The sequence below is a fragment of the Megalops cyprinoides genome, chromosome 15 (genome assembly GCF_013368585.1).
Source record: "Megalops cyprinoides isolate fMegCyp1 chromosome 15, fMegCyp1.pri, whole genome shotgun sequence".
In the NCBI taxonomy this organism is placed as follows: Eukaryota; Metazoa; Chordata; class Actinopteri; order Elopiformes; family Megalopidae; genus Megalops; species Megalops cyprinoides.
The window spans coordinates 28,307,923-28,328,172 of record NC_050597.1 but is presented as its reverse complement, the minus strand read 5'-3'; the positions used below and the strand labels follow the sequence as shown (position 1 = coordinate 28,328,172).

The window sequence follows — 20,250 nt, the reverse complement described above, 5'->3', positions numbered from 1 at the left end:
GTTTATTTTCAGAACACTCAATAATAACTTGGGCAACTGTAATCTTTTTCACATTTAACAATCTGTAAAAAAATCTTGAATAAAATGTGTTTTTTTTTTTTTCAAAAACAATGAAACTGTAGATCACCCCTAGAAACCAATACAATCATCTGAAACAATTACAAAGTACAACAAACTATAATGCATTATGAAAAGCATATACTACTTACATACTGAAAATATAACACAAACCTCCTTGGATATCTAAATGGTTAAACTTCATATTAAGTAACAAAATTACGTATGCAATTACACTGTAATTGAATGTAGGTGGAGTTTAGGCACAGGATTGTGCCTATGATTATGTGTAGAGATGACACTGGGGTTGGGGTTAATTGAAGGGGCAAGACTAGGGTTATTAAGATAATCTACAATTATATAAACCACATATTTATAGAACTCATACTGAGAGCACTACTACACACTTCCAGGCCTTGTAACAATAACAAGCTACTGATACATAATACTGATACATTACTTTTATACAGTGTTTACAGTATAATTATAGTTACATTCTTTGGGTAAGTTGAGATCTTAAAAAAGCGCTACTGAGCCTTAAACAGCCAGTAAATATTGATTTCTGCTACGTGTGAAGCTCTCCCTGACAATCACTATCTTTTGAAATATAGGCTCATCGCTATAGTCTTACTGTGAGTAAAGTAAAGGCACTAAACACTAAAGTCACACCTAAACACTAATTGAACGAAATGTTTAAGCTACAAGCTTTCTGCTACAGAGGTCACTGCCTGTCAATTACATAATACGTGTTACGTGCTACATAATACACGCAGGTAAAAGCCAAAGCAATGCTCTACTGTCATACACACAGTGCAATTGGAGGGCTTTTTGGTATCTGCAAAGTCATGATGCTCCTAAAGTGAATAAACTCTTCCTGTAAATATTTAAAAATAAAAGTTCTCTTTACATTACATTATTGTCACTAGCAGATGTTCTTACCCACAGCAGCTTACATTGGTTACAATTACAATTACAATGCCCAATGTTACCCACTTATACAGTTGGATGTGTACTGAGACAGTTGTGGGTTAACTACCTTGCCCAAGGGTACATCAGCAGTGCCCCAGTGGGCAATCAAGCCTGCAACCTTTCAGTTATGAGCTCTACTCCTTGCCCCTACACCACACTTCTACCTGCCCTTTCATGCTTTCTTTTTGTAACAAACTAGAAAATTCCATATTTTATACTGGACAGACTGCTGTCTTCCCCAGCCTCAGCTGGTGGCCCTGTACCGGTGCTGGGGGCCTGGGCCCTCAGGTCGTGGCCGGCGTCGTACCTCCAGCCCTGCCGCGGCTCCCTCAGCTCCCTCAGCTCCCGCGGCTCCCGCTGCAGCCTGAGCCGGGCCTCGATCCTCGCAGAGAGGTCGTCGCACGACCTGCTCAGGGCGTCGTTGGGCGTGACGCTGAGCCCCACGCTGTTGAGCACGATCTCGGAGCACGAGAGCCTCTTCATACGCTCGTGGCGGGCCCTGCAGAGGGCCGAGTACCTCGCGATATTCTCATCTGGGGGCGGGATGGGGAAACAGGACGTGGAGAGTCACTTTCATGGGTGCCTTTACGCAACAGGATTATAACATTAATGATATGCCTGAAACTGGGACTGAAAACAACATTACTGGTCCGCAGACAAGATGCACAGGTTATATAAAAGCTCACATGTGGCAAAACTTCAAAGCTTAATTCCCTTATAAACTCTGAACACTGATTGGTGCATTTTCTGTCCATCAATAGTATGCATAAATAAATACATTATTTGATTTTAAAGATGGTTCTCCTTGATGCTTCCTCCTGGTTGAAATTCTGGTTATATAACATATTAAACGTGAACCCATAATTACTAATTATAATTCCCACTTGAATTTCCACCAAATAAAGTAAGAACAGCTGTATAGACATGAGAGCAGTAGTAGCTGTAGTTTTAGTATATGCATTCCATGATACGAGGGCAGCTGTCTTATACCTGAGGTCAAACTGTGACTCATCTGTCGAGAGTTCATTTCATTATGGAACTTGTGCTGCGCAGAGCAGAGGTTGAGCAGGTACTGGGCGATTTTGGAGCTCTCTGTGATAAAGGTGTGCTTTTTCCCACTGCTGCTGCTTTCTACAGTGAATTTCCGTCGCTGTGGGAGAGAAAACGGGAACTCACGCACACATATAAAAAGCAGAGGCTTTTCATGGCCGGACATTTCATTACAAACAAGTGAGTAATTTTTTCATGGCATGAACTCCAAAAAGATATGAAATTTAATTCTTACTGTATTTAAATGTATAGATACATTTGAAGATTTTCTTTTCATTCCATCATTAATGCATAATGGCTATTTCTTTTAAACTGCAAATCATTATGTAAATTTACAATACAATTTGGTCAACTCAGCTAAAAAAATACTGTAAGGAAACACTACTACAACACCTTCTGAATGCATGTACTCACGGTTGCAGAAATGCTGTCAGTTTCCCTCCACTGGAATCGAAGGCTGGCAATCCGGGAATTATTTTTCACTTCATAGATGATGATTCCTTTGGCACAGATTCCCAGGATCAGCTCTCCAATGACAGGCTTCTTCTCTCGAGAGACCCGGTAGAACAACACGCCGTACTCTGGAAGTTGCTGGGCAACCTGGGAGGGAAAGCATGTAAGGTTAGTGGGAAAAGAAACACCGGAAAAAATAATAAAAAAAAACTTAAATAAGAGTGGGTGGAGCTACAGTACTATGTGCAATATAAAAACTATGACTGGTTCAGATTAGTGAGTCCTTGACAGCACATGATAGCTCCACCCTTCTGGGGGTTCGTCACTGGGGGGGAGTCTCACTCTCACATCTTTACATTATGGGATGTGGTACCTTTATGAAGTCTTCTCCTACCTTTAAAAACTCCATCTCAGCTTCTTCTGGAAGCATTCTGGCATTATTGGCATGTAATCTTGGCAACTCTTCTTTTAAGCAGGGCAAGGCCATCTTCTCCAACACGCTCTTGGAGACATACTGGTCTGGCTGGTAGTAGTTCTTCCCAAAAACCTTCCCAAAACACAATTAATGGAATGTTCTTCAGATACACTTATACCTGGTTATGATACTGAGCAACTATGCAGAAGCATTAAATGACTGAGGTGATACAAGAGTGTTCTTTTGAGAACAATTTCACTAACATTTTATTTAGACTTAGACTTAGACTTAGAACTCTTTCTTGAAACTTTCTAAATGTTTGAACATGGTCTACACATAGTTTTCAATTCATGTATCAGTGGAACCATTCTACATATTATCGTCTTCTATGAAAATGTGCTGATGTAGTTTACAGTAGCTTAGTAATACTTCTGTAGTGTGCATCCAGTAACCCTACAGTAGAGTTTCAGTAGCCCTACCTCAGGCAAATAGTCCCCAAATTCTGCTTGCAGAGCCAGAGCTCCCAGAAACAAGCCCGTCTCTTCATTGCAGTATAACCTGTCCTCCAAAATATCCTTCCGCAACTGCAAATAGTACTGATGTCTTGTGAGCTTATGCCTTCAGAAGACAAACATAAAACACATATTTCACATAATCTATTTTACATCAGGTCAATTCAATACACAGGAAAATTAGATAAGCAACATTATACAAGTTGCTAAGGACAAATAATGGCACTCAAAAGGAGTATTTCCACTAGGATTAAAATAAATCAGTCGCAAAAAGTGATAAGATAGTATGGCACTCACAGAATGAAAGCAATGTCATCAACGAAGAACTTGACTCTGAGAAAAAGGACAAAACTGGCAGTTTGTACTTTCTTCCAAGAGTCAGGAGCAACTTTGGAGATTTTTGTCTCATGTTCCAGGAAGAAAAATTCATCATCTAGAAACATAAACAGATTTATGTTAATGTTGCCTTACGCTAAACAAATGCATGCCACACATAAAAGATGGTTACATTACATGTAATATGTCAGAATGATGGTTAAGCAATTAAATATGAAAGCAAATACATCGCAAGCTGGTTGCTTATATCTCCTGGAACCAAGGATTAATTTTTAATTTTTTCCCTAAATGTGTCAGAGTATTCCGGTTTTATGATCCCTTCTGCAAAACATACTCTGCCTAGCGCTTTGCGACAACAAAATAATAATAAAAAAAACGTGCAGTAACGAATGAACTTTCACTTTGATCCGAAACAGCGCCGTTACCGTCGATGAAAGCAAGGCCAAAGTAAAAGTGTTCCACCAGGTTTGCGTGCGCCACCACCATGTCGAAGACGTCCCTCCCCCGGGACTTGGTGTCACATTTCACCAGGATGCGCTGCCCATTCGGCATGACCACGCTCAGCGTCCGCTGAGACAAAGACGACTTCCCCTTCTTTGACTTTATCACCATGGAGAAAGGGACGGGGAGAGAGAAAGAGGGGCAGGGACAGATTGTGTCATCTGTGGTGCCCATTATTTACAGATCTTGTCAATATTTTTGAGGTGTGATTAAATGTACAGTACCACAATGGATCCTGGCAGTTCTAAGACTATCTGTGGCTCCTCCAGCATTCTGAGAAACTCAGGTCCCAGACTCTGTGAGGGAAGACAGGCAAAAATAAGAGCTGATATAAATATAAAGTATAATATGTATAATATAAATTGGCAATGGTAATATTACATTTTTTAATAGAGTAAAACAGAGCAATATACAAAAATATTGTTCAAACCAATAGAGTGACTTACTTCACATTTTTTTTTACTTTACTTTGCGTTTACACGCTACACTACCACTCCACATCAGAACTATCACACACCACAAAGACTCTGTGGAAAACTGCTTTCTCCACTGTTACCTCTACTACTCAAATATAAAGCTTATGTTCTTCTGTTAAACACTGAAGAATTCATAGAGATGTCTATTAAATACGGAGGGAGCGCTGAGCAAGGTACCTTGGCTTTCTTTTGGGTCAGACAGACCGTGGATTCACTAGAAGTGACCGACAAGGGTCTGAGGTCACCTGGTCGAGGGACGTCTAGGTAAGGACTCGGGGACAGCCAACTGCTGTTGCTGCCTCTGTGGTGTCTACAGGGAATTCTGGGAAGGGCAAAAATTCACTCAGTGAAGGAGCGCTGGTTAGGTCTCAGGGAAGTGATGATACTGCCGTTAGCTTTGATGGGAATGCGAATTATTTTCGTGCTTCCAGATGACAGTATAGATAGTACCAGTATATGTTGTGGGCACATTTGAGGGGAAACGTTTATCAATCTGGAAATTTGCATTTAGTTTATATAAATTTGGAAAAGGTAGACAGCGTGTGCTTACCTGTCTGTGTTGCTTTGACACGTGTGTGATGGTGAACTCCGACTCTTGCGAGCCCAGATAGTCTGTTGATGTAAGCTTCCTGAAAAACCATTTGCAAAAGTTCATGTGCATTCAAGGCAATATCAAGGGATAATCACAATTAAGGTCACTGGAAATCATTCAGCTGCACTTAAAACATAAAGAATGTGACCCAATACAGCTTTTAGTTTTGCATTTAGTCTTTTTGAGCAAGAACGCCTTTGCACTGTAGTCACCTGAAAAGGTACCAAACTGATAACAGTGAAACCTGCTGCATTGAGCCCTGAAAAGAAGGCGTTGTAAGATGTCACTGATGTACTTGTACAGCCCAAGGAGAAGATGAACTCCAGAGAGTTACACACTGCGTAACTTCTGAATGTCCAACAGTGGTACAAACAAAAATAACTTATATGCATGTATTTCAGCATTTTTATCTTTTTTACATAATCCTTTACAACTGCAGCAGAGTCAGACCTGCAGAAATAGATGACTCGACGCCAGAGTTTGTTGCTCTGGTAACCCTTGAAGTGTAGCAGGGTCTCTATACAAAGAGCTGATTAGACAGTCATGCATTCTAAGCATCTAGGTTGCCTGCTGAACAGTGATCTGACTCAACTTGTCTGCATTGGAAACAGCTCTGTATCCATCGCTTAGCTCAACTATATTGCTACAGTTATCCCTTGGTGTATAATCACACTTGCAATAAAACAAGATAACAGGTGCAACATGGGAGAGAAATGTCAACAAGACACTAGCATAAAGTTAAGAACAGGAAGACGTGTTTCAATGTTCTTTAAGACTGACTTGTGGTTAGTCCAGAGACGTCTTCTGCAGTGCGTCGATGATGTATAAATTCCAGTTACATCTTTTATCTTTGTCTTACAGAAAACGATTTGCCACACATTTCTACCTTTTCTCTGACAAAATTGTAACTCACACTGGCAGCACACACATTTACCAAACTCAACATTCACCATTAGCTTAGCTAAATTCTGTATTCATTGAGGCACTCTAACTTGAATTGGCAGCACACTCATGTAAGAAACTCAAAAACTGAGTTTAGCTAGCTTTGCAATCGGATGCATACAGTCCACAGCAACACAACAAGTGGCATATATCTGACAGATGAAGAACCTAACAAATAGCTCTGTCTAATACAGTTGGAGTTTAAATCTGACCTCTTCTGTTCTCTGCGTCTGTTGACAATCTGGAACTTTCCCCTGATGCAGCATTCGCTTCACTATAGCCAGAGTAAGGTCCTCGTTTACCTGTTTGAGTAGGACATCCAGTCAAATGAACACTGATTAGAAGAGGAATTCCGGACACCGCGATGGGGCAAAACAAAATGGGTTTCAGGAAAACGTTCAACAAACAAAGAACTTTTCGAAGGTTTGACATAAGCATCTACGCTTCCTCCTGATTAGGAGCTATCAGAAAGACTAATCTTGTGCTCAGTTTAGGTTAAGACTTTAATCCCATTGCTTCTATTGTATTATACCTATGGACAATGCACCCATCTGGCTCGTATAGTTTGACAAACCGAAAAGACCTAATTTGCTTCAGGGTTTAGTGTGGTGAAAACTGCATAATCCGAGGAAATCGTGGGGATTACCATTTTGACTTTGCGTCATAGCAAAAATTGTTTCTACGGAAAGAGGATACAAGAGAGAATTTATAGTTTAATTGGCAAAGGTTGGCTCATCTTCATGGTGACAGGAGATGGCAACACACTCCCTAGGAGAGTGATCTCTGTGACTCCTTCCTGTTTTTGTTTGAATCAAAGTTTTAGCTCAAGGCATTTTAAGGTCACTACATTTTTTTTGCACAGCCACTCAAAAGAGACAAGACATGAATCAGTAAGAAAAAGGACAGTGGTGCTTCCTTTTAGTGAAGGAGGCTTAAATTGTTCACTGTTTTAAGGTACAGGGCCAAAAAAATACGAGTTAAAACAACAATGCTGGTAAACGGACTAATGAGCACACGAAAATGGCTTTCCGCTGGCGCTACAGTCACCAGCAGTTCGGCCATTTCAGGTGACTGTGAATAACAGTAACGGGAGGAGATTCTCACCATGCAGCCTCTCTCTGATCATCTGGCTCCTGCCGCTAAGATGGACCACGGTCTCGGAAAAGGACCCCGAGTCAACCTGCAAAACAGCAGCAGCAGCCATGTGGATTTCAACACATGTTATTGTAAGGTGCCACCATTGCTCATTTCATCACATATTATCGTCACAGGCTGAGGGGCACAAGTCTTACTCTGAGAAACCTGGTGACGACCTCATGGGTTGAAACGCTCTTTTTTCCCAAAAAATCACTTGGGAGCATTCAAAAGTGTGCCTGTTGTTTCTTATTTTTATTATTTTTTCTTGAGCCTTACACTGAAGCCCCCCAGTATACACTGAACTCGTGCTGGTGACACTGACCACCATAGAGTCAGACTCTTTGGTAGCATTCATGAGTTTCACATGTTGTTGGAACTTGTGCCATAATCAAAGCAATGCAATTGTATTCTCCTCAAATCATTTTTAGCTCAGCATCTCATCATGTTTCCCAGACATGCATCTTCTGCAGCCTGGGAGACCAATCAAGGCCAGTACTGGGTGTGTGATGTGCACGTCTACTGCCAATAGACATTGTCAGTAGTTTTACATGTGGAATTTTTGCCTCAAGCGTGGGAAATGACTGTTTAAAATGAGTCTTACGGCACATGAATGATGCCAACGCTCCATTTAATTGTTACAACAAAATTGTTCCCCCTCAGGAGCCCAGCCATAACCATCAATCATAACCATCATCATTTGGTTAATGCCATGCTACTTCTGTAAGATACATGGACTACAATGTTCATCTCATCAAGTCAAAGCGAAAAAATATTGTGTATACTATTCCAACACATAATAATGCACAGTTCTTTACATGAAATGAATTGCAGCTTTATCAATTACTATCGGGTCAACCTTGTTTATATATATATATATATATATATATACACACACACACACACACACACACACACACACACACACACAGTATATGTGACTTGAATTCTTAAAATAAAGCACGGTGCACCTTCCTTTTATTTGGTTTTTGTATTACTCAAGAACCACCGCAGTGGCCCTTATGCAAAGCTACATGTTAGCATAGGCGTGCCTAAGTACAAAAGACACAAACATATCTAACAAGGAGCACAGTGAACTGATATATTACCATGTTAACACTGACATTCAACAGTGAAGAACTTATCACATTGTAAAACATTAAAACTTATAAATCAACCCCTTATCTTTTTTCTCCATGTACATACCTGAACACCTGTACACAACAGAACAGCAGATAGAGGACAGTCATCACTCAGAGTGCACTCTGAGTGTCACATGGGAGGACACTAATCTCAGGCCTGTCCTAATGCTCTCCTGCTGATGTCACACTCTTTGCCACTCCTTGACGGCACGGTTATTTTCAGCCTGGTGGTGTTGTCTGATCCAATGCTGAGAATAGCTGAAGGTGCAGCCAAACCGATCACTTCATGGGTGCATCCCAACCGGCTCTCCTGCTCCCAGCTCCCACAAGCCCCACTGATCTCTGATCTCTGAACAACGTTGGACGTGTCACGCAAAGTCCTCGTAGCTGACCGCTGATCTGGAATCAGCTGGGAGCAAGTGAAGCAGGGATAAACAGTGGTGTGGAACAAACACCAAAGGCCAAAAGCAGACAGCGTATGTTTGCTGCCTTCTGCAGTCTGTAAACTGCCACGGAGACAACCCCAGGTCCTTTTCCACTCGGTTTGCTTTTGGTGTGTCACCTTAAGGAAATGGCACCCACACAGCGGACGTGACACAATGTTTAGAACAGGGCAACATGCATCTCCTTTTGAAGCTTCAGACTGCCACCTAGCCACAGCACTGCACGCACAAGGTTTCCTCGTTGTTGGCCAAAGCACCCTCTGTCATGCATTTCTGACAAACCTCGCCGCGTACAGCAAAAACACCACACCCATCACCACCCCCTCTCTAATGATCACACGCTAAACCATGACTCTGGGTGACACAGTGACATGACACACTTGGAATAGCCTTTGTGGGGCTGAATTTAAAAAAAGACTGATTCAAAATTAAGTGTACTGCATTTCGTCATATCGCGCGAGAACATCTTTTTTAAGCGCCTCTGATTTCTAAGTTCAGAGGGCGTCCATGCGGCCCGTCGCCTCGCGCGAGGGGGACTTACAGAATCCCGAAAGACGTCCTCCACCAGCTGCCTGATGACTTTGTTAGGGGGCGGGAGCAGGGTGGCTTTGTGGTGCGCCTCACACGCCTCCAGGATGCTGCTGAGGTTGATGCGGCGGTGGGCCATGTCCTCGCACATGCTCAGTAGGAGACAGTTCAAGCGGTCGCTCAGCTGAATGGGCTGGGAGAGGAGTGAAGAGACAGGCACTCATTTAACATTTATCAGATCCGTTCATTAACAAAACCATGGCAAACCACTGCAGTGGCAGTGTATTATATATTGTGTGTATATTATATTGTGGTATATTGTGGTATATTATGTTGTGTGTTGAATTTATTTATTCTTGAAGGTTGCACAGTAAATTGGAACGTACCTGGTTTTGTGGGAGCTGATAATCAACCGACCAGTAGAGAGTCATTCCCAAGGAATATATGATCATCTAGATGCAAAAAGGTAGAGTGGAGTTATTGGAGATGCAGACACAGTAACATAATGAAATACTGGTGGAATATCAAAAACTTAAGTAAATTAACACAAACAATCTCATAACAATCTAATGCTCACTTTAACCCATTCCTAGAAGACTTTTACCTAGAAGTTTTTTGTGCTTGCCGTTTGGCAGAACTAGGATCATCTGCAACACTGAAGTCCAGTGTATTAGCTGTGATTGTTTGACAGTCTTGAGATGATGCTTCAAGCACATTCAAACAATTTCAAGGACAGAGTCAATGCTTCCTTATGCCACTAGATGGCGCAGTACCCTGCATGTGCATCAGATTCTCTCTGTTTCCCTCTCCCCCTCAATCCCTCTCTCTCTCACTAATCACGAGTGGATTACAGGTGCACACCTTAGTGCAGGCTCCTGCCTCAAGTACCTACGATGATATCTGAAAGTTGTGTCTTTGTTTTAAGGAAGTGCACTTGAATTATTCCAGGCTAATCCTAAAACCTCATTGGAATTGGCAGCAAATTACTGTAAAGTATGACCTGAGCAAGACCCTTTTCAAAATAAAAGAGCAAGACTTAAAACAAGTCTGAATATTGTCCCCCAAAAAATCTTTGACGATCCATACTTAATACAACATATCCATCTATACTCACTACAGTTCGGCTATGATACTAACTGAGCTGACTTCTTAAATATTGTCACACACACACACCCTTTCATGCAGAAATATTACAGTCTTGTTTCTAACAGCAATGAAATGAATGCCATCGACAAGACTCATCCTCTTAAGACATGAGCCTTCACAGAGACAGAAGGAGCACCCACATGGGAAAATAATCAGACCATTCCCCTAACCAAAAAAGCAGCTCTGGTGCAGAAAATACAATACATTAATTTAAGAAAACAATAAATATAAACCAGTGGTCACCAGCGATGATCCTAGGGAGCTACTGTTCAAGCCAATGTGTTCCCCACATAACCATAATAAATTACCTGGGTGGGAGGGGCCGCCTGTTAACAAGTGAAAATTAAACCAATCAGTTAGGGAGCTGGGCTGACTGACACTTTAGTATTTGACCTAAGTTCTGCCACAGAAAGACTCAACATAAGACATATAAACACCGCAAATGCATTTCCATGGGAACCCACCTTTTCCACGGCCAGCCTGGTGCCGATGGTGCGGCCCTGGAGCATCTCGGGGGCAGTGTAAGTCCTCACCTCGTCAGACAGGACACAGTTCTTAAAAGCCAGGTTGCCGCTAGCAGACAGCAGGAAGGACCCGGGACTGATTATATTGCACATGTTGTTATGACCTGGAAAAAACAAATTCAATATACGTGGAAAAAAAAAATACGCTTTCTTTTTTCAATTCATCAAATAAATTGAGTTTAAATATTAAATATTAATGCATTCTCCGAAATGACACACAGGAAGAACAAAGTGCAATGCACAAAATCCAGTAAGTGCAGTTACAGCAAATTGATTTATAATTCGCAGTTAGTAAATAGAATTCTATTAATAATGACTTTCCCTAAAGCTGGGAGCAAAATCAAAATCAATCCCTGCTCATTCAAAAGAAAAGTTCTGATTCAGTGGTACTATTTTGAAGGCTGTCTTTCAATCAAATTTTAATGAGCCTTTTTCATCGTTACCTTTAAATACCATAGGGTTTTTTTTTGTTTGCTTCTTAGACATTTTTCACCAAACTCAATATAATGTAAAACTGAAGAGTGCACAGATTTATCACTGAAAGATAAATATAAGGCAAGCTATGATTCAACCGCAAAGAGGTAGAGAATTGGACCACATGGACAGGATTCCACTGGTTTAACCTGAAGAGGTGAGTTTTGGGAGCAACAGAAAATGGTAAGAGTCTCTGCTGGTCTCACAGCAGTGTATAGTTTTATATAACATAAGACATAGGCTATATAAGATACTACATAGCCTATATTTTCTTATTCTTCTGTGAATGTCATATGAAACCTGTCTCTTAATTTTGTTGAGACAAAAAGGCAGAGAACAGTAAAACGCATTTAAGGCAATTCTAGGAAAAACAGAACCAGGGGAAGCATTTCTTTTGATAAAGAATTTATAAATTTAACCTGTAAAAGTTTGTTTGATACATTCCCCTCAACTCTTTCTTGAATATCTTTTTTTTTTTACCATAAAATTCAGGATCTTCAGGCTTCAATTCGACACAATTTAAGATTCAGTTAGATGCATGCAGAAGATAATTGTAAGGTTACTTTCCAAATAATTTCTCATAAAACTGTCCATGCTGCCTGCAGTCATTTGAGGAGTTATGTCAAAACATTACAAATGGGTTAATAATCGCCTCTCTGTATGCATCGGTTGTGTCCTTTACCTTTGTAGGAGATGTCCACTAATGACTCGGCCGTTCCTAGGAGGAGGGACCACACCTCGTCTTCCTCCAGAGGCCCTCCCCTCGCCTCCAGCACCTCCGCCAGGGTCACAAACGTGCTGCTCATCCTGGAAGACCAACACGGATAAAACAGACCGTTTCAGATTTCCCGGGCCACGGGTGCAAGTTGACTGACCGTTAATGCGAGTTCGCGTTAGCTGTAATTTCAACTGCCTGTCCCCAACCTGGTATCCAGGCAGATGCATTTGGGGGTGCCGGTCCTTTGTGAGCGATCGCTAATTGGATTGAGTCCGTGTGATTTTCACTCCACGCTTGCAGCTTTCGCGCATTGTAATAGGCTTTGACGGAGAGATCGCCGGGTTGCAGTAATTCGACTGATACCCTTGTTGCTCGACTTCCTGCCAACGGGGCCGGGGAGCAGGCACACTAACTGCAAGTGACTCTGTCTGCGTGTGTCTCATTCAAGGGCTGTGCTTATTCGCCTTGCTGCGCAACTTGCGCGGGACGCGCGGTTTCGAAACCTGTCCTTGCTTGCGACTTCTGCACGACCCAAACTCCACAGAAGCCACGTAGACGAGTATGGAGAGGATGGTCATTCGTTGTGAATGATTTGCTGAGGACTGTCACCTTAAAACCTCTCAGCTGAACTACAGAAGGACTGACTGCGTGATTAGTGCACACGAGTGAATAGCTACGGGTGATACAGGGGGAATTAGCCAAACGTAATTACATTTGTCTCATGGCTTAATCCGTCTCATGCGCTGCTTTGAAAGAGGGGAAGCACAGTCCAAAAAATACAGTAATGGAATCGCTGTAATTTAATTACAAGCAGCAGGCGATGTTTTATACAACAAGACGGAGCTGTCTCATCTAGTTTGATTACCTTTTGGAACTCTGGAAAAAAGTCTAATATTATTCCCCTTAGTCAGATGCTACTCATTTCCAATGTGTTGCTTTGATTCTGGGTGCATTGGCGACGTTCGATAAATAGCTCCATGACGGGTGTCTTTTAGCCGAACGCTTAATCTTTCACAGAAGAACAACGGCTTCACCTGTGTCCTGAGACACCGAGAGGGTGCGGAGAGACTCGTCTAAGCGCAACCAGACATCAGTGTGGCACCGACACATCCACTGAGAGCTTCAGACCCATTTCTCACATGCCTCCTTTAAAGATGCGACTTTAAGTGTAGACCTGTCATGCAGAAACTCCGTTAGGTAATCTCCCGTCTTGAGTATGAACACAAGCGCCATAACTGTTTTTCTGTACACTGTACTCAGAGACAAATGCACTTTTGTACGTCGCTTTGGTTAAAAGCGTCTGCTAAATAAATAAATGTAAATGTAAAGTACAGTAGTAAACTTCTGCCATGTTTTGCAAAGGGGAAGCTCCTCCTTTGTTTGCCAAGACTCTATAGGTTAAGCTCTGCTTGATAGCTAAGATCAGCAAACAGAATTCCACAGCCAGGCAATGCTGTACTGTACAAGAGCATCTTTATACTCTTATCAATAACTAAAAAGACCAGCGTGTCCATACAAGACTACAGCTGCCGTAGTCACAGTACACTGTACAGCACTACCAAGCAAACACACAACAAAAGAATAATCCTCATTTCCTCAAGCTGTGAACCCCATTGCATTTCATGAAATTGTTGACTGAGTATGATAGCTACACCACTGTAAAGGGAAATCTTGTGTTGTTGCTGTGTTGCAGCTAACCACCTAATCACCACCCGGTTCATCTGACAGAATTAATCCTTGCTTCTTCTCCTGCATTGCGCTTTACAAGTATGTTAACTCTCCTGCATCTCAACAGTAAACCCTAGTGAGAATTCCATCTTTCAGATGAATGCTGTACAGATCAATTCACTACAAAATATCATTTCAGCAATGTAAAAAAGGAACTCAACTTGGAATAAAAATATTGCATCCATTTAGGGCATTAAATTGTTTATCATATTATGTTTCCCTCTAGCCCACAGGGTATTTTCAAATGAGAAATACATGAGGTGAAGTCAATGTACTGTTGAATCATGCAATGTGAAAAAGAACAGTAGGTTCTGTTAAAGGAACCCGTGACAGGGATCTCGGGGCAGGAGGTTCTGGCATGCACCTCCCTTGGCCTGCTCACTGCTCTCTGAGCCTCTGTGAAGCATTATCCCCTGTGATCGAGGAAATCTGCATATAATTATAATCTTAACAACAAGAGTGAATACGCCCAACAGAGAGATTTCATTTGTTTGTGATAGCCTGTTTGCTAAGATTGCGGTTGTTGGGGGAAAAAAAAAACATCTGCAGAGGGATATTTCACATTAATTACTATTTCACAATGATTTGTGTCTCTTTCTAAGAGTAAAAATTTAGCTTTACACAGAATCCACCTTGAGAATTATCCGTCAACTGTAAAAATGAGTTTGTCTGATTTATTCTTAAGAACGATTGAGTTTATTGTGCCGAAAGTATTATGTCATCCTTTTAGAAAGTGTATTTCTTATTTGCATATCTAACAGAGTAAAGAAGGCATGGGACAGTGCAAGTACAGCAGGCTGAAGTCTCCAACAGGAGAGAGTGCCAGGATGCAGTGTATTTTGGGTTGCACTTCTCCAATGGAGGTATTCCACTGTTCAACAACCAATGCAACACCTGTCAAATAACAATAACACCTTCCTGTACACAAAATGCATTTTTGCCATCACAAAATGTGGGACATCAATTTCAACACATCAAAACTTCCCAGCATGTTACTGTAGTCCTCCATAAGAGTGTGGAAGAAATTCCTGTAGACCCATTCATTATTTTAATCTGATATAGGCTAGCCTCCTGTTGTTTTAGGCATATGTGACTAATGTGGCTTCTGCTACTACCCTTAACAGTTAAATATTAATCAACTTTGCTTTCAAGGATGACACCCTGTGCGCTATATGTCTAGCTTATTCATAGGGCACTGTGTCATATTGGGTATCTAGTTTTTCTTCCTTTGTCAGGAAGTTCCAACCATATGTATCTTCGTCACGATGACTCCACTGCCAGTGTTTTTACTTTTTTTTTTAACTCTAGGACAAAATATATATTCAACCTTGTCTATGTTTTGAGTTAGAGAGCTGCAGTGCTCTGTACTTCTCTCCATGACATCATGCAGTAAAGCTTGATCCCGACTGAAGTCTCTGGTTGTCAGAGAATTATTCAACAGAGGGATTATTATGTTTAAGGAGTTATTATTGTTGTTGTTGTTGTTATTATCATCTTTTACTATTGTTAGTGTATACTTACTTTTTTCAGTAGGAAATAGAGTGTGATTTTTTTCTCGTCTTCGCATTATCTCAGGTTATGAGAATGTATTTAATAAGGTTTAACATGTTTTAGTACATGTTTAAAACATTTTCAATACGTAACACCTTAAGAACATGCAGGGACAGTGTGTTCTTCATTATGACCCAGAGGTGACCCCAAAGCCTTGTGCCCCTTTTGAGATATACTTGATATCCTGGGTAAATAGCAATAGCCAGCTTGACCCACAAAGAAGGTTGAGCAGGGACAGAGGGTAATATATTTAGTTGGGACCTAATCACTAAAAGGCCACATGTTACATTTCCAGGGATTCAAATTCACTGAATGTGCAATTCCAGAATTTCCTGCCTCCTAATTTAAACATGTCTCACCATTGCACCAGAACCCTATATCTTTACCTAAAATATGAAAACAGATATAAATAAAGTTTGTGTGATCATAATCAGTACCTCATCTTTTGGAACACTGCTATCTTTTCCTTTGATGAATTGTCTTTGTGTTTTTGTTTTGGCACTGGTGCAACTAAAACAGTGTGCCATTTCTCCAAATCACACCGCATCAATGAGGAATAGACAATCTGATCTCACATAATAAAATATGACAAAAAATTCTAGATTTTATAATCAAATATTTAAAACACATTTGTTGAATAAATCAAATCCTAAATAGCAGCTTCTGAAATAATTCTTACCCAAATGATAAATGATTAATTTGATTTAAAATGAAATGATCATGTACATTTTAATATATTTGTCATTTCGCATTATATATTGTAAAAGCCATGCTTAAAGCTGAAAAAATAAAAATAACAATTTGAAATATATTTTCAAAAATTAATCAGTCCAGGGTCCTCACTTTCTTGCAAGCTGGTAGGAAAATGATCAAACTGCAGCAAGAGGAAGAACTTGTTGATTTCTGTTCAAATGCTGTGTTTTCTCAAGCAAAGCCCATGAATTCATGGCTGTGGCTGTGGTTAAAATAGTGACATCAGGTAAACAAGGTTCTGTCATCTGTCCATATTCTTTAGTGTTATCATAATGTTTCCACCCACATCCCTATTACACCCCAAATACAATACTTATAACAATCACAGCTTTTTAACTCTTCACACAAGTCCTTGTACACCCTAATATCTTGAAATGCCACAAGCCAGAGCATGGGTTGTCTTAAACCTTGTTAAATAACCTCTCCCCCAGACACATCTGACAGGCAGGATGCATCACCTATGGATGAGGAAATCTCAAATTATATCAAGATTTATGAGTGATATTGACAAAATCACATCATGAAGTTCAGTTCAGTTATGCTTCACATCCGAGTGGAACCCCTGTTATAGTACCAGGCAACAATCTCCAACTCTGCAATGTGATGGTACACAGGCAGATGAGTGTTTTAAATAAAATTAACAGGTAGGAAACTACTCCATTCTGTATATTATTGAAATGTGATAACTTAAAAATAATGGAGGACTCTGAACGTTGGATTAAGTGAAATATTCAGAAAGGAAAACAGGCATGTAGGCAATATTTGATTATATTTAGTTCCCTACATGTCATGCTGGCTGAAAAGTCGTCATAAACTCTCCCAGGAAAATGGTGATTCAATAATCCTGCTAATGAGTTCAGTATGAAAGTGGACATTGATACTGTTAAAGCTCATTTCACAATACCTGATTCATCTGTGAGAGAAAGTCCTTTGGTAGGAAAATTGGGTGGAAATTTAATCTAGTTAAATACATTCCTGGGTTAAAACAATGCCGCTTTTGTTTGAACGTAACCCCCTCATTTCTTTACTTTATGTCTTTGTACTGTGTCCATAGGTATCTTTTAGGAATTTGACATTATACGCCGACCAAAGTACCTTAAAACAAACACACGTTTTCATTTTCAAGTGCGTGCTTCTTCTTACTTTTTTCCCCCTAATTCAACCAATAAAAAGCTCAGACTACGTAAAGGCTGAAAACGGTACAGCCGTTTTAAAAAAGGATAACTTCACAACACCCCCCTCGTGCCAAACCTGTATAACGTTATTTACATTTTTTTTTACTAATACCAACATTGAACACTTGGATAACATCGCTAACAACATCAACAGGTGTATCGTGATGATTATAATATAACGAAACATTTGCAAGGCTGCAAATAAACCCATTTAGCAATATTTTATCAATTTTAAACAATTTATTTCAGGTTCCAAGTTGGACGCAAGGAGAAACGAGAGAGCGAAGATACACACAAATGCAGATAATTACCTTCTTGCATTCGTTGCCTTCAGGATTTCTTTCTTCCTGTTATTTCCTATGGCTCAAAAATAATCCTTTCAACCATCGTATGTTGTTTAGTTTACTTTCTGTAACTAAGCACTAACTGTACCACTCCAACAGGTGACCTTGCAACGGGCATGGTTTCCATATCGCGTCCCATACACTACAAAATTGCTCCCATACTCATTTTCTCCATAGCAGCCTTATTATGTCTGCTTCAAGCGTTTCGAAACTTTGCTAAAATTGGCACTATTCTTAGACCCCTGCAGTAAGAACTCAATTGGATTACACGGGCAGTTTGACAAGCGACAGGTCACAGAAGCAAGCCACCAATAGGCGCGGAGAAGATTCCTGATCACAGCACCTAATTTACTTAATCCGTCTAAAGTTCTGAATATGTGAGCGAGTACACTGTATTTAGCCAAGCATTAAGGGAGGCATAGGTGGATATGAATCAGTACACCATCTGCAATTCTGCGTCTAGAACATGATTTGAAGATGATAATTGCATGTGGGCAGTCAACGTACGTTCACTGTATCACTTGAATTTAACTGTCAAAATGAATTCTACGGGAACGTCGACATTTCGTGAAATTTCTCCTTTCAAGTTGGAATAAAAGAAACAAGAGTGATAATAATATTATAACTATACTAGTGATCACTGAACGTGTCTATGCCCACGTCGTTATTACTATTATGATCTTCCTTGACTATGCCAATGTTATCGATACCCTTTGTGAAGTCTAATTAATCACAGATAGCTAAAGGCTTATGTCATTTGCACGGCTATTCCATTATACATTCAGAACTAATATTTAATCTGGAAACACAAAACTCAAATAGCTGTGCCTGAGTCAAATGATCAGAAGCAGAGTTATGCACAGACAGCTTTGGCAGTATTTTACCAATAATCTTAGCATTTACCAAACTGCTTACTTAGGTGAAGAGGAATATGAGCAATAAAATGGTAAATTGCAGGAACATAAGCATAGTTCTTAGTTGTTTTTGAAATACGCTGTTTCTTTAGACAGGTCAGCAGACACCTACACCACAGAACACATGTCCTACCAGTGTTATTAACGTTCTAAGTATGAGTCCAAGTAGTCACACGCTTTTGCGACACAATGTATTCCTGGAAACCCCATTGTAAGCCGGATCATCGGGAATTGAGACTTCCCACAGACGTTTGGAGTGGAAGTTAAGTTCCTGAGTCCTGAAAAGAAACCTTGTTCTTTTTTTTTTCGCAAAGGAGCGCCTGGATGCATGTGGGGTTATGTAATATAAATAAATACATTATAAGATATTAATACAATATAAATATATGTTAAGGCCCTAAGCAGAGTAAACACAGTCAGAATTGCACATAGTCATAAACAGGGCACTGTGTATAGGCCTATATTGTGATACCCATGCTTAGACAGGGCCAGTCGGCAATGGACAGACCAGGCAATGACTGTGGTTCACAATGTCATTATAAGAAGGACAGAGAAGAGGGCTACATAGGGAAGTTCTGGTGCACAGCAAAACATGGACAAAACAGTAGACTACACACTATGCCAAGCTTGTGGCTAAGAAAGCAGGCTGCAGATGAAAGGTGACAGTTTGTAGCAGAGATGGACAGTATGGAACAAAAATAACAACAGATATTTGTGCCCACTGAACATTTTTTATTCTGCAGCATACTAACTTGACAGGGCTCTGGAAAGGATGTTTTGAGCTCTGTTGTAAACACCCCTGGATTATTTAGTTTTCTGTCTGGATCATAGATGTTTCCTCTTTGTACCTCCCCAGGCCCAAGGAAAAAAATGACTTAACATCAAATTGACTTTAACAAGCCCTAAACTTTAAAGGTACTGCTCAGTCAGTCTTGGTACAGGTAAGCGAAATTGATCCCTGAAGGATAAAATGATCAGACCCTGGCAGCTGACTTTATCTTGAGACTTACATTGGCACTAAACTGAATTCAGTGGAAATAGTGATCCCTGTTTGTATCACTTAGTTCCAGAGAGGTGAAGAAGGGGCTGCTTTGGGACACCAGGCTGTACCAAAAAAGCTGAGCTGGATGAAGGAAGCAATTCCTCCCTGAGGAACTGTTTCAGATCAATTTTAATTAGTTCCCTCAGTTTCTGCAAAATTATTTTGTCTGATACAATGACTCATATTCCACAAAAAAAGACTTTTTGTTTGTTTTGCAGACACCCTTATGGTGGCCAGTTTACAATGCAAAAAACGGAACAAAATCAAATTGTGTGTGTGTGTGTGTGTGTGTGAGAGAGAGAGAGAGAGAGAGAGAGAGAGAGCTAACGTA

General features: G+C 40.5%; 1 protein-coding gene across 1 annotated transcript in view; it reads right to left on the bottom strand.

The window, feature by feature from the left end:
• The window catches only part of ptpn20 (protein tyrosine phosphatase non-receptor type 20), a 39,494-nt gene extending 26,994 nt beyond the window's left edge, over positions 1-12,500 (bottom strand). The window contains exons 1-16 of the mRNA XM_036547302.1: positions 12,377-12,500; positions 11,161-11,324; positions 9,937-10,002; positions 9,564-9,743; positions 7,408-7,483; positions 6,516-6,605; positions 5,320-5,398; positions 4,947-5,091; positions 4,518-4,589; positions 4,218-4,392; positions 3,754-3,889; positions 3,424-3,562; positions 2,924-3,076; positions 2,491-2,676; positions 2,017-2,176; positions 1,334-1,559 (exon numbers count right to left, since the gene is read on the bottom strand). Coding sequence (XP_036403195.1) covers positions 1,334-1,559; positions 2,017-2,176; positions 2,491-2,676; positions 2,924-3,076; positions 3,424-3,562; positions 3,754-3,889; positions 4,218-4,392; positions 4,518-4,589; positions 4,947-5,091; positions 5,320-5,398; positions 6,516-6,605; positions 7,408-7,483; positions 9,564-9,743; positions 9,937-10,002; positions 11,161-11,324; positions 12,377-12,500 — 2,171 coding nt within the window. The remainder of the gene's footprint in view (positions 1-1,333; positions 1,560-2,016; positions 2,177-2,490; positions 2,677-2,923; positions 3,077-3,423; positions 3,563-3,753; positions 3,890-4,217; positions 4,393-4,517; positions 4,590-4,946; positions 5,092-5,319; positions 5,399-6,515; positions 6,606-7,407; positions 7,484-9,563; positions 9,744-9,936; positions 10,003-11,160; positions 11,325-12,376) is intronic.
• Positions 12,501-20,250: the final 7,750 nt, after the last annotated feature.